At 34.3% G+C, this 15290-nt stretch overlaps 1 protein-coding gene across 1 annotated transcript in view; it reads left to right on the forward strand.

Annotated features, from left to right (window-relative positions):
* METTL15 (methyltransferase like 15) overlaps positions 1-15290 on the forward strand; it is a 168672-nt gene that overhangs the window by 61525 nt on the left and 91857 nt on the right. Inside the window, exon 4 of the mRNA XM_006091602.3 lies at positions 13634-13770. Coding sequence (XP_006091664.1) covers positions 13634-13770 — 137 coding nt within the window. The remainder of the gene's footprint in view (positions 1-13633; positions 13771-15290) is intronic.

The raw sequence follows: 15290 nt of genomic DNA on the forward strand, positions 1-15290 counted from the left end.
GAAAAAATTGACATTTCCCCTAACTTAATATCTTTCCTCCTTAAATCCAGAAGGAATGATTTAAGAAGATCTAATTTAGAATGAATTGAAAATATTGAACTTTTTGGTTGCTTTATAATATATAGAAATAACTCAGAAGAACTACTTTAAAAGAAGAAAGCAAGTATATAGGGAAGATTAGCTTATATCGGTCCTACTAATCCTACTTATATAGATAAGAAGTCATTTCCTTTATATCCTAATCTAATATACTCCTTGTGCTTAAAAATATATTTATAGTAGTTTGCATGTTTAGAAACTGAAATGGTTCCCACTATAATGCTCCTATTAGGTGTTTAAATACCATTGTAACTCTGAAATACTAATTTTTTCAATTATTGCTTCAAGTACTCCAGCCATACTTTTGAATTGGTGTAGGGTGATCATAATTGGAGGAAGAACAGGAGACACACAACATAGGTTTCATGAACTGTTCAAGAACCAGGACCGTGATCTAGACTTTGGGATTCAGTGATTGCCTGACTTCTTTTCTGGTTTTTGATCTCTGGTGTTTTGAAAGATAGTATTTCTCAACACATTTGCAATAGAATTACAAGTAGATGTCATGCTATTATTGTCACTATAAAATATTTAATGGCAAAATAATATTTGTGTAGTGATCTATAGTATACAAGTTATTTTCACATGAATTATCTCTTTATTTCACACAACACTATTAAGACACCTTTTAAAGGATTAGTGCTGTAATCTTGAGGTATCATTTCCTCTTACTATAGGAAACCTGAGGTTTTCTTTTATGGCCTTTTAATTGATTCTATACATTATAGAGATGAATCTCATTTACTTGAAGTCGAACTTGTTTCAGATGTTAACTGCATTTATCAAGTATCTTCACAGATAATGTTTTATTAGCGTTTGATGAAATAACTGGGTTACTATAGCCTAGCCAAGTTGACACATAAAACTAATCATCATAGTAGTATTTATTTGAAGTTACCTGTAATTGAATCCCTTCATATGAATATGATGAGGCCTACTCATGGAAATGTTTTTAAAAACTTCTGCTAGATTAGATGTGTAAATCCTGGCTATGAGGCAGGAAGCTTAGTAGCCCTCAATCAAAAAGATCAGTGTTCACACCTTAGCTTCGTTACTTACTTTAGTTTGTTTTGGGGAAAGCAGCTTAATTTCAGAGTCTCTTTCCTGTTCTATAAAATAAGGCAAATAATATCTTCCTCACAGAAGAATTAGATTAGTATTTAGTGAGTTAATGTATGCTAAACACCTTGTAGACTTCCTGGCAAACACAGATGCTCAGTAAATACTAATTTCTTTTCCCTTTTCTCCTTTATTCTTTTGAAACCAAAATTTGTTTTATCATCAATGCATTTGTATTCATTTATTTATTCATAAATATTCAACAAATATTTATTAATTTTTATGTGACCAATACTGTTTCAGCTATTAGAGATACAAAAGCGGATCTACTGGCTTAGAGCTTGCCTTCAATTGATGGGACATAGACAATCTATAATAATAAAAGCTTAATATTAGACCGGACGTCCTTCCGGACGACCTTCGGACGAAGCCGGGGCTGCAAGGGAAGCCTGGATCCCGGGTGTCTGCCAGCTGCCGGAGGGAAGCCAGGGTCCAGGGTGCCAGAGGGAAGCCGGTGCTGGCAGCCGGGTGAAGGAAAGCCTACTCTTGCACAAATTTCGTGCATTGAGCCTGTAGTAAATATAATAAAAAAAGAAAGATCTGGAGTATGTTACATTAGATCAAGTACCATGAAGAAAAAGTAAAGCCAGGAAGGGGTGTGAAATGACTGTTGGTGGTGAGAAAAGGGATTACAGTTTTATTTGGGGCAGGCTTACTGGGAAGATTATTTTAAAGCAAAGACTTAAAGAGAAAACAGCAACTGCTCTATCCTTTACTGTCTGGGCTGCCTTGGGACAGGCAGATGGAACACTAACTGCAAAGGCTTTGTGACAGGAGCATGTGAGGGACAGCAAGAAGGCTCTGTTAATTGGAAAAGAGTGATCCCAGGAGTAGTGGAGTAGAAAATGAAATACAACAGGTTGGGTGAGGTGGGCTGGGCAAATTTTGAAGCAGGGATTTGTGAAATGACAAGCCACCACTGTGTTCTCAGCAGAAGAGGGCTGTCATGATCTGAAATTTATGCTATTCAAAACCAAATTATAGGAAACCACGAGGTTTCATTAAGAACATAGACTCAGAGGATAGACTGCATGAGTTCCAGTGTAACCTGAAACCTTAAGGTGAGTTACCTCTCTACATAGTAATAATAAAAGGGTCCATCTATAATATGACCTGTTCTCTGCTGGTGATCTTGAATTGATACATAAACCTTGTTGTCACTGATTTAGACCTAAAGTTATATTGATAAATTAGAAATGGTTATGGGTGCTAAAGAAATATGCCTCTGCTTATAAATTGATGCTTCAGATGCTTCAGATGGTCAGATTTTGAGAGGATCATGGTGACTCCCTGAAAAACAGATATCTCCTCTCTCTCTCTCTCTTTTTTTTTTTTTTTGGTTAGTGCTATCATTCTTTCATGAGAATTGGTTTGAAAAGTTTGTGACAACTTTAACATTCCTTCCAAGTTTATTGCTTGTATCTAAACTAAGTGTCAGTTCTTAGAGTACTTTATGGTAGCCTTCCTTCTGTCATCTCTCTCATAAGGACCTTTCCTTTCCTATATGTCATTACTCCAGTACAGGTCCTTTGAGTCCGTGGGCTCTCATCCATTCTCCTGCTTCTTGTCAATGGAAGTAGTAGGTATTTTCATTTTGTTTTTTGTTTTATTATACTCATTACATGCCAGAAAGTATTCTAAGAACTTTGTACCACAATTCATTTAATCTTCATTATAACCTTATAAAGCCAGTGTTTTTGATTCCATTATATAACTAAGACCAGACTCAGGAAGGTTAAACAACCTTACACTTAACCTGGTTTATTTCTTATTACAAATTTTGTATTGCATACAATTAAATCAATTAATGATTTAAGAATAAGTATCTTTGCCTTTAGATTTATTTCTTCTGTTGTAATTAGTTATAATCCAGGTTTCACTCAGGGTCATCTTCTTTGATAAAAGAGACTTTTCAGACCATACCTGCATAGAATATTATTTTCTTCCATAAAACAGTTTACTTGTTATTAACATTATCATGTAATGGCATTTGGCATGTTTGGAGTTTTCTTTGTTATTTTATCATTTTTTGATGTATGTTTGCTCTCTCCAAATGGACTTTCCAAGTTTCCATTAGGAAACTAAGAGTATATTTTATAATTTGTATCTCCATACAGAATTTATATTCCAAAATTGTGTTCTCCATACAGAATGTATACAAATGCATAATTTTTACGTTACTGTCAAGATAATTAGCTAATTGACTTTAGTATAAATATTTTTTCCTTTGAGTCAACTACCACTTTGAAAGTTGTATAAATTCTTCCTAGTCAGTTGAAAATTGTAAAATTATAGATGCTTTGCTCCTAATAATATGGCAGAATAACAGCATAGTTAAGTTAGTCCCACTGTCAACTTCATTGTTCCTATGTGGAGTTGTTTACATACTTGAAAACATGATTAGTTGGGTGATAAAAATTTAAAGGGAAATAATAAAAATCTTTAAAGCTATTTCTATTGAAAAAAAAGTACTAATATTTACGTTCTAAAATGTGTCTTGAAAGATTATTTAAAAGATCCTGTTGTAAGTGGCATTTTTTTCAATTTGGGCTGAATTAAAAGATAATTCAAAGATGTTTTCTTAGTTTTAAGACATAGCAAAGTCAGACTAATTATGGAATTGTCTTATTTCAGATATGTCATTGATGATTTTTATTGCATTTGAAATTCAGTGAAATTTCTCCCTGTAGAAGTGTTACATGATTGAGAGGCTCCTTTTATAAAGGTTTTGTTAGTCTTTCTTCAAGTTTAGAAATACTTTTGTGTCTAGTCTAAATTATTATGAAATTTAGGTGTTTTATAAATATTCATTAATTTAACTGAGTTTTATTAGTAATATTTCTAGAGCACTCTTTATTTTTCTTCCTGCATATTGTCTTATTTTTCATATCCCTATAACCTGGTGATGTGGACTAGAACAGTGTATTTGTCTTTACTTATACATGAGAAATTGAGATTCAGAATACTTAAATAACTTACTCAACTTTTATGACAATTCAATAATAAATTCTGGACCAGAAAGCAGAGATTTTTACCTCAGTCTCTTTCTTTTACAACCTGCTGCATCATTTGTCTCTTGTCTTTTACTTTATAAAATACTTGAAAGTCACAAAGCAGTTTGTTGTAAAAATATTTAGTTATTTCATTGGACCTGCCTCTTCTAGTTATTTTGAATAATTTTAAAGATACTTTCTTAATTATTTTTCCTCTTACTTGCCTATGAAACTTTTTCACTTCTTAAATTTTACTTTCTAACATTTTCACACAAAGGTTTTATGGTGATGTAGTGTTTCCTATTCTGAGTCTGAAACTTGTCCAAACTTGAATTACATGTTCAAACAAGGTAAAGAATATGGAAGTTCTTACTCGCCTGCCCTTGTATGCACATAATAGTCATGATTTGCGTAGAAATGATGTTATTTGAAGGCCAAGTAATGGAAAATTTTACCATCATTGGTTTTATTTTAATGCTGATAAGAATTTAACATTAGAACCATGTTGAGACTGACATTAGCAAAACGATTTGTGCCACACATCTCCCCTCCCCCCCAATTATTTTTTGCAAAGAACATTTGCTGAACACATTGATTAAAGAGCTTGGTATTGCATTATTTTCACATTCTTTTTCAACTACTATAAACTATATGTTTGATAATTTTTAGAAGAAAATACCTACTTAGCATGTTCAGTAGTTATATAATGTGTTTATGGGAAAGTATGTGCAGAATATATTGTACTAATTTCTTGAAGGTGCAGATAAAAACTATTTTCTTATTTAAAAATATGTTGACATATTGGCATTATCTCACAAGAGATCTCTGTGAAATTAAGCTTGTTGAAATCAGCCATGCCATATTATTTTTAGCTATTTGTGTTAATTCATCCATTGCATCTGCAAGCTGATCAAATGTCAGTCCACTGTACATGGCTGGGACTTCTGATTGAAATTCATCCCGTGGTACAGATAAAAGTTACTCATCACCAAGAAGGATGACTACTGCAATCATTTAATTCAATATAATTGAAGGACATATTTTATAAAGAAGATTAAAAATGAGTTCTGTTATGACAAGTAAAGATTTCTTTTGTAAATAGGATAGAATTTAAGCTATAAGATGAAATGTTTGCAGAATTTAGGAGAATGAGTCATAGTAACATCATACTCTTGATAAAGTGGGAAAAGAGATAAATTTATTGCAATGCATTGTTTTGTTTGTGATATAACTTTTATGCTCTTTTTATATTTTTTCCTTTTACATAAACCCATGTAATGGTTACAAATTAAACAAAATAAGCACGTAGCAGGCAGATACTCAACGGACCTTGACAAGGGAGTAATAAGTGGGTTTCGTAGATTAAAATGTTTGCTCAGGATGTTAGCTGACTATAAGGTTGATGACTTTCTATGTTCACAGTTATATGTTCTAATTTATTTCAGGTCTACAAATGCATCAGTGTGACAAATGTTTACTTGTCAATAGATTAGGCAGAAAAGATAAGTAAAGCCTGAGAGAAGTCATTGATAAAGTCCCGAGTGATTCAGTACACAGTGGTAGGACAATAACCTGCCTTAGCATTATAAACATTTCAGTGATTATAAAACAAATATCTCTAGTAAGTTTTTTGTCAAAATATTCATTATAGCATATCATCATCATATATATCATATCATATCATGTTTGAGTAACTATCTGCCTCTGCTAACATTTGCCTCAGCAATTACATCAAAGCCCCTTTAACTACCCCCCCACCCCCCGCTGCTTTTGGTAAATGTGTACCACAATAATCCCAAAGGTGGCATAATATAATATGTATATATAATGAATATTATTTATCTTAGTGTTTATTATATAATGTTTTTTATTAATATGAGATTTTAAACACAAAATTAGAACTTAATGTTCTTTAAACATTTTTGGAAACCAAACTTCTTGCCCACTATAGATTAATGGCATAACATTTGTGGATTTAAATTTTTTTAGCTATTATTCTTTTCAAAATCTTTGCTCAGTAATGTCCCTCACTTCACTGTTTCAAGTTTACTACAAAGAGTTATTTTATTCCCACATGAAAATTTTAAATCTCTTTGTTCTCCCTATCAAGCTGCCTGTGTCTTCTCATACTTTTAGTGTTTTCTCTTCTGGAGTAAGACATTGTTTCTTGTCCTTTCTAACACTATCTGGGAAGTGGGAGAGGGGGGGTGTGTTGTTAGGGCAGTGTGAAAGGGAGAGAAACGAAATGCTTATCTAATTTTTATCTTTATCTCTAATTTTACCACCAATTCATGTTTTCCTAAGTAAATGGCTTGACTATACTCATCTGTAAAATGGGATTATTTTATCTATCATACAGGCTATTATATGAGTTACTAGAGGCACAGTGCATGAATTTGTGCACTGGTGGGGTCCAGCCGGTTTGCCTGATGGGGGCAATCGGGGGTAGGCCGGCCAGGGCAAGGGCCCGCAGGCGGTTTGCTGTCCAACCCCTCTGTTGATGGGGGTGGGTGGGCCCGCTCAGGGACAGGGCTGGCCGGCAGGGAGGGGCCACGGGTATTTTGGTCATTCTGCCATTTGGTCAATTTGCATATTACCTTTTTAATATATAGGATAGTGTGCTGGCACATAATAATTGCACCATAAATGTTATCTTAGTCACCCAGATAGCATGCTTTGTGATTATTTTTTATTTCACTTCTCCACTGACCACATTTAATTAATCTATTCTACGTCCATAAGAAAAAGCAAAGTAGTACATATTTAGGAGACAGAATTGTTTTTAAAGTCTGCCTCCACCATTTATTAGCTATGCTTCAGACAATTTACCTAATCCTCCCTAAACCTACCCTTTCTCCTCTGTAAAATAAAATAGTAACGCACCTCACAGTGTGGTTTTGAGAATCACATTCAGTTAACTGTATGTGCACATGTATGTGTGTGCATGTGTGTGTGTGTTTATTGCTGTTCATAAAATGAATGAATGATGCAGATAAAATGTTAGCATTACATTTGATGTGAAATAAGCACTCAGTAAATGTACCCTACATTGTTATAGTTGTCATTGCTCACCATTCAGGTTGCCAGTTCAGGCCTTTGTGTCCTCTTACTTGAGTGCTCTACACCAGGTCACCACAGTGTTCTCACACCCTACCATCTGTCTAACACTGTGGGCGGTTAAATTATTTTTGTACTTAAGAAAAGAAGTCTGTATATTATCTAGCAAATAGGCTGCCAATTACTCATCCTGGCCTTTTAGGACTGCTGCAGTTTGACTTCACACTATCATTCCAGCATTATTTCCTAGTTTGTCTATCTCACAGGGCTACGATGAGGATTAAAATAGGGAGCATATCACAAGAAATAGCACAATATCTGGCACATAGAAAACTGATAAGTTTTCCCTGTTTATCTTTTCTCCTTCCCACTGTCTTATTTAAATAAATCCTGGACTTCAGTCCAACTGGCTCTCCCTATACATGACATATCCTTTCCTATTCCTATGCCTTTGCTAAGGTTTAAGTCTGTTTTTATTTACTTATTTATTCACTAGCTACTTATTGACTACATTCTATGTGTCATGTATTTTTTGGCAGCAGGGACACAGATGTTTAGGGCATCTTGCAGCAGTTCTCAACCTGTGGGTCGCGACCCCTTTGGCAGTTGAACGACCCTTTCACAGTGGTTGCCTAAGACCATCCTGCATATCAGATATTTACATTATGATTCATAACAGTAGCAACATTACAGTTATGAAGTAGCAATGAAAATAATTTTATGGTTGGGTCACAACATGAGGAACTGTATTTAAAGGGCCAGAAGGATGTGAACCACTGTAGAGGATAGAGGAGTATTTTAGAAAGAAAGAGCTGTTCATTAAAGATACTAAGACCTCCAGGCTGAAGTGAAAGTAGGAGCCATTTCTATTTTGGCCTACTATTTCCAACTCTTAGAATAGAGCGATGGACAAAGTAGGAGTCTCATAATTATTTGAGAATAAAGTTTGAGGAAGATAGAATGTTACACAAAAGAAGAGAGGCACAAGGCAGTTTGGCATGTTTGATAATTGCACATACTTCTGTGTGGCTAGAGAAAATGTGGTAAAACTCATGTCTGAGAGTAGTGAGTGATGATGATGGAAAGAAATGCTGTAGCCAGAATATGGAGAATATTATCCATTATGCCTACAAGTTTGGATTCTGTTATGTAGCTTTGAAAAGCCCGTGAGGGAGTTTAAATAGGATTGTAACATGCTACAATTTTATTTTAGAAAGAATATACTGTTAGCAGGGTAGCAAGAAGAATTAGAAGTGAGATTACAGGCATAGACATGAGCTGTGAGCCTATTGCAACAGTAAAGCACAGAATGTGGGGACCTGAATTAAAAATGGGATTGGAAAGATTTAAGACCTATTTATATGGTAAAATCAACAGTACTTGGTAACTGGATATGGAGAGTAAAAAGAAAGGATGAGTCCCCAGTTCTGCCCAGCCTGTAAGGCCCAGCTGAATTATAACCTGTTTTAATTTATTCACCTCACTACTCGTTAAAATAAATATCTATTTTTTAGTCTTATAAAATGTCATATATGCCTTTATTATATCGTTGATTTCTTTTTACTGGTAGTTATTTATGTGCATGTCTAAATTTCCTCACCAAACTGGGAAGGCCCATAATGTAATATCTTTGTATTACCTCCATATCCTAAGCTGTACTGAATGGTCAGTAAATATACAGATTATTAATTAATGCCATACATTTTAATTTAATCACCCCAGGGGAAATATCTAAATTAAGTAAAGAGCTGAGACATTTTTATATTTCAAAATGAAACTAGTAGTTGCATATAGGTGAAGTTTTAAAATTTTCAAAAGTACTTTAATTCTAAAAATCAAAATGAGTGATTTCCAGAAAAGAAAATATTCATAGGAAGAAATTTTAAAGTGAAACCAGACCATATTGTTTCCAAATTCAGATGAGAACTTACTATTAAAAATCTCACACAGATTGGAAATGACTAATCAACATTAGGAAAATGAAATTTGAAGATCTGCCCTTGTACTATTCATGGCTAAAAATGTTTTTGTGTCCTATTGTAGCAATGTTATTCCAGAGTAAAAGTTTCAGTGATTAGAACTGTTGGATTGGAAAAAATATCTAATTATCTAGTCTGTGCAGGATGATCTTGGGCAAATTGCTTGATTTCTGTCAGTCTCTGCTTTCAGTATCATCTTTAGCTAAGTCTTAAAGTCTGTCACATAGGAGAGGTATGAAAGTGTGGTACTAGGTATACTGTAGAAAGACAGCAATGTATAATAATAGAATTAAACTAGGATTTTTTGTATGGGTTGATCACTTCATAAAGTATATAAATGTCTAATCACTATGTTGTATACCTGGAACTCATATAATTAATATATGTCAACTATAATTGAAAAATATGTTTTAAAAAGATGCAAAGTTCCCACATCTATCTTCATACTAAGAAAAAATACTTTTCAAAGAACAATTTTTTTTCCTTTCAGTGCAATTATATAATATCAGTGGGGGAGTATTATGAGATGAAGTAGGAAGAGCACAGGAGCTAGGTTTTAGTATTAGCTTTGCCCTCAACTAGCTATCAGCTACCCTCCTCGGGCCTTGGTCTCCTCATAAGTAAGATGAGGGGGTGGAATAAATAGTCTGTTATATCTTTTTGAGCTCTGAAATTCTGTGTCTGTACCTTGTCCATATCAGATCCACAACTATAGCTCAACTATGCAAGTGTGACTCATCCTGGTAGAACCCAATCATTTCTATGGTATTTAGAAGACCATTGGGGATAAAATGTCATTTAGTTGTATTTGCTTAAAAGAGCTAACCTAAAATAATAAATGTTCATTTTCCTATTTCAAATGTAAAGGAGAGCTGACCAGCAAATAAAAACGTGATACTATATAGAGTTAGTTATATGACACTATTAATTACAGATCACTATTAGTGTTCTGGAAAAGTTCTGTTCATTAATGAATTTGTAATATTAGGACTACATTGATGTTAAATGACTCAAAAGTTGGACATATTGCAATTGTTTTACATGGTTCTATGGTAATAAGTCTTATATCTTGATGAACATTTCTGAATTCATAAGCACAAATGAGTGTTGCTATCTTTATCATAATTACCATGGAGGCTGATTGGTTTTTTTCATATATCATCACTAAATATATACTAAGCACCTACTATAGTACACTGAACCTACTATATTTAATTGGTGGCAAGTTAGAGAATTATAGTTATGAATCCATTCTTTTAAATGCTAGTGTATTTTTTTAAAAAATCATCTTCATTTTGATTCTGAGTCTCAACTACCTGTGCTGAGAAGCCATCAGTCTCAGTTATCTACCGCCGCCCCCCCCCCTGCCCACATTACACACACACACCATCCAGAACTATGCAGAAGCCCTGTATCTTGTCACTAGCCAATTACCACACTTAGTTTTCCCTGAGATGCCTTTTGTTCTAACCTTTGCAGATCCTGTGGGATCAAAAAGGGTCATGGAAATCTCTGGTAGTACTGGGTCCATTCTCGCTCAGTTCATTATCCAGCCAGCTGCTTAAATAGGGGTGCATTTTATCCCCATTTCTTAGATGAAACAATTGAAGCTCAGAGAGTTAAAATGATTTGATCAGGGTCATACAGGTGATAAGTGAAATTACCAGAGTAAACTGTTGGTATCAAATATGGGTTTGGCTTTTTAGATAAAGTATATCAGGTAATTTCAAATAAAGAGTTTCATGTATGTTTGGAGCATAAGATACACATCTGAACATATGTATAGATGAGACACAGGATTATTTTGAAACATTGAGATTTATTTGTTCTTATACATTTATTATGAAAAAAATGTGTCCAGTCTTCTTATTTTATTATCAACTTGTACAAATTTTAAAAAGTGGTCTTATGTCAAGTTAATGACCAAAAGAAGAGAAAACTAATTGGCTCCCTTTTCAATTGTAGTGCTGAGTGATTTACTATTATATTTGATGAGCAATGTATATTATAATTTTAAAAATGAAAATTGATGGCTCCAGTCACCTGTTAACCCAAGGCATATGATGGGGTTCACTTGTAGTTTCATAAATCCCCATTTGTCTCCCACTTTTTGTTTTGTGTTACACTTGACTGGAAAGAATAGATTTTTTTTTCCTACGGAAACATCCTTGATTGTTAGTACATCTCCAAGGGCATAATCATGATATATTAAAAAATAATCATGTAAATTATAATCATCTCACATTTTCCAGAGTATTCTTAATGATGAGGATTTTTCCTTTTAAATATTGATTGGGACTTTTCCTGGCTTGAGATAAAGTAATCATATGCAAATTATTTTATTTGATATACTCTTAGTTTAAATCCAGACTTAAAGCAAGGCTTGATATTGGGCCATAGCAAGAAAATAGTTTACAGTTTTGCCTTGGAAGTTATTTATTTAAATTACGCTAAACCCCTACCAAATTTACAAGTGGGATAAAGTATGGTGGGAGACTTTTATCCACTTGTAGATGCATAAAATAAGTATACAGAGTGGGAAGGGAAATTATTTGATCTTGAGATTTAAATGTGTAATCCTAACAACCATACAAATAATAAGACTTAGGATTGGTTTAAAGTTACTTTTTAAAATGATGAAAAATGTGTGTCGCTGTGCTTTTTGTGCTCACAGTAATAGAAGGGCAAGGTTGTTATGTTAGCACATTTATGTTAAAAGGCAGTGCTTGTACATTTTTACCACATGAACATCACTTATATTTTACATCCCTCCTCTTCTCAATTTTGATCAGAAGATTTCCTCCACATTATTCTTCAAATAGAAGTCTAACTTTTCTGAGGATTTGATCAGAGGCTGGGACTCAGCATGGGAGCTAGTATGGAAAAATCAAAGCATAATTGTTCCTTGTTTCTGACGAGCACTCTCCCTGAAGTAAGTTATAGCATTCAGGGCAGGGAAACATTTAAATCTATTACAAGAATTTCTCTTCTTGGACTTTAAAAAAGTTTTAAATATTTTTAATGGTCTGGTTTATAGTTTCTGTATTTGTCATAGTTTTCAATATTATTATTGATGTAATTGTTTTTATTTTCACAGTATCAGTGAAGCTTATTGAAAAGGCACGTTAATCTGAGAGCATAACTTTGAGGGGATGTGCTGAGGGTGTCTTTACTTCAAAATCGGCTATAACCAACTAACTTGTTCATTCATATGTTTCTTATGGTCAGGTCTGGTTTTTGCTTAACTCTGACCCATTTTCTTTACTTTTTTGTTTTGTTTACAATATATTTTTATTGATTTCAGAGAGAAAGGGAGAGAGAGATAGAAACAGTGATTAGAGAGAATCATTGTTCAGCTGCCTCCTGCATGCCCTGCACTGGGGATCAAGCCTGCAACCCGGGCATGTGCCCTGACCGGGAATCAAACCATGACCTCCTGGTTCATGGGTCGATGCTCAACCACTGAGCCGCGCTGGCCAGGCTGACCCATTTTCTTTATGGTCTGTCCAAGTAAAATAGCCAAGGAGTAGATTTAGATTCAATTAACTTTATTTTGTAACAAGAATGATCCTAGCATTTAAAGATCTGCACTCCATACATTATGTCCTGTTGTCCTGGGAAAATTATTACTGACATGTTTTTCAGTCTCAAAAGAATCTTGTTTTAGAAGAGAAATTATGTGTCACCTTACAAATTAGATAGATATTGCTGATATCTTTTGTCTAGACCTTTTTCTTCCCAAATCCTGGAGAAATCTAAAGGCACCGGAATTTTAAGTAACTCACCCAAAGATATACAGCTGCTTAGTGGCAAAGCTAGAATTTACCCCAAGCATTTTGACTTAAGCTTTGGGCTTTTTTCCAAGTCATTTTTGTTAATTTGTCAATTTTACAGGTTAGATTTTTAACTATTTAGATTTTTAAATATCCTATAACCATATTCTTACTGTATTCTTGAATATCTTTATGTTTAATATAAGACATTTAGAGAAATTAAGAAAAAGTGAAACACACTAATTGTAGGGAATCTCCAAATGATGAGAAAGTGTTGGAAATAGCATTACCAGCCAGGTGTTGGAAAGCATTAAGCTGGCAGCACACAGCACTGGCCAGTTTGACCTTATGGAGTGAAATGTAAATTTGTCATGAATTGGCCGGCCTGTGCCAGAGATTATCATTTTACTGATCCTCTGACCAGTTTTTTGGACTGATCACTCACATTTGATCCAGGTCTCTTGCATAGCAAATTGAACTCGGGGCAAAAATTATAATTGTTTTTGTATTTGCTATCAGCTCTGAAAATCATATGTTCTAGAAATTAAGATAGCTAACAAGAATAAGTTTTATTCAAGCTAAGTGGTAAATTTTCTTTTTCTGTGTTGGTTAGACTTTTCTAGATATGACATTTGGTTCAGGAGGACACACAAGAGCCATTCTGCAGAAAGAGCCAGATATTACTCTGTATGCTTTGGACAGAGACCCGACAGCTTATGCAATAGCTGAACAACTTTCAGAATTGTATCCGTAAGTATTACTCTTGTATAATTATTTAATTTGAGAGCTAAGGTTTACAGAGCTTGGTTTACCACCTTGGAATTTCTTCTCCCTAGTATGATGTTACACTTCATTCCACTAAGTCAAGGATGGGGAACATCAGGCCCACAAGCCTTATCATTTACTCTGGCCCTGCCACCGCATTAGGGGCAAGTTAATTAAATAGTTGACCAAATATAGAAGGCTGATTTTTTTTTTTTTTTTAGATTTTTTTATTTTTTTTTTATTTTTCGCTAAAAGTATTACAGAGGGTATTACATAAGTGTCCTTCCCCCCCCCACACCCTTGACAAGCCCCTGCCCTCCCTTACCCCCCAGTGTCTTATGTCCATTAGTTATGGTTATATGGATGCATACAAGTCCTTCGGTTGATCTCTTACTCCCCTCCCTCCTGTCCCCCAACCCTCCCTGGCCTTCCCACTGAAGTCAAGGATGGGGAACATCAGGCCCACAAGCCTTATCATTTACTCTGGCGAAAGTTTGTAATGGTCTTAATTATCCACAAAAGAGTGAGATCATGTAGAAGGCTGATTTTTAAGTTGATAATGTTATGTGGCCTGAGAAGGATGTTATAAATATCCAAATGGCCCTTGGCAGAAAAAAGGTTTTCCACCCCTGCAGTATTTCCTGTCCTTTATTGCCCTAAAGAATTAATGTAAATTATGTTTCTAGTACCACTTAAAATAATGATATTATGCATTTATTATTTCTGAATTAATAAGAATAAACACAACAATGACTTTTGGCTAAAATTTGATTATATGCTGAAATCCAACCATGAATAATATTTTGACAACCCATAGTTTAAAAAATAATTTTATGAGCTACAATTTCTAAGAATTTAGTGGCATAAATAAGTATGTGAGAATTCTGCAAAACTCATGAGGTTACATACATCAATGTAATGCAATTGTTTTCTCTGAATGCAATTTGAAATTCACAGGAAAATTTAGAGTTTTCTGTTACTCTGTTAGAATTAGTGAGTTTTCACTATAGAAATTTTAAAAAATATAAAATATTGTTGATAAGTGGTGAAACCATTTTCCTTTAGAACAAAATTTAGAATTAGTGTTATGTACATATGCTATGTTGTTTAAAGGCCATCAGCCTGAAAAACAAAACTATCTTGGAGTTAAGATGACTATCTCCAAATATTATCTAAAGGGCTATTACCAGGAATGGGGACTTGTTCTATTGTCTCATGCTCTAGAGATTGTAGTAAAGAGACATAAAATCATCAAACAGACTATGAAGCCTCAGAGGGAAGGCAGGGGAGGGTGGGTGGGAAGAGATCAATCAATGAACTTATATGCATATATGCATAACACATGTATACAGACAATAGGATGGTGAAGGCCTGGGTGGGGGGGTATGGGGGCTGGAAGAGGTCAATGGAGGAAAAAGGGCGAAATTTGTAATATTTTCACCAATAAAGATTAATAAAAAGGAAGGAAGGGAGGAAGGAAATGAAGGAAGGAAGGGAGGGAAGAG

This window comes from Myotis lucifugus, unplaced genomic scaffold (assembly GCF_000147115.1).
Source record: "Myotis lucifugus unplaced genomic scaffold, Myoluc2.0 scaffold_92, whole genome shotgun sequence".
NCBI lineage: Eukaryota > Metazoa > Chordata > Mammalia > Chiroptera > Vespertilionidae > Myotis > Myotis lucifugus.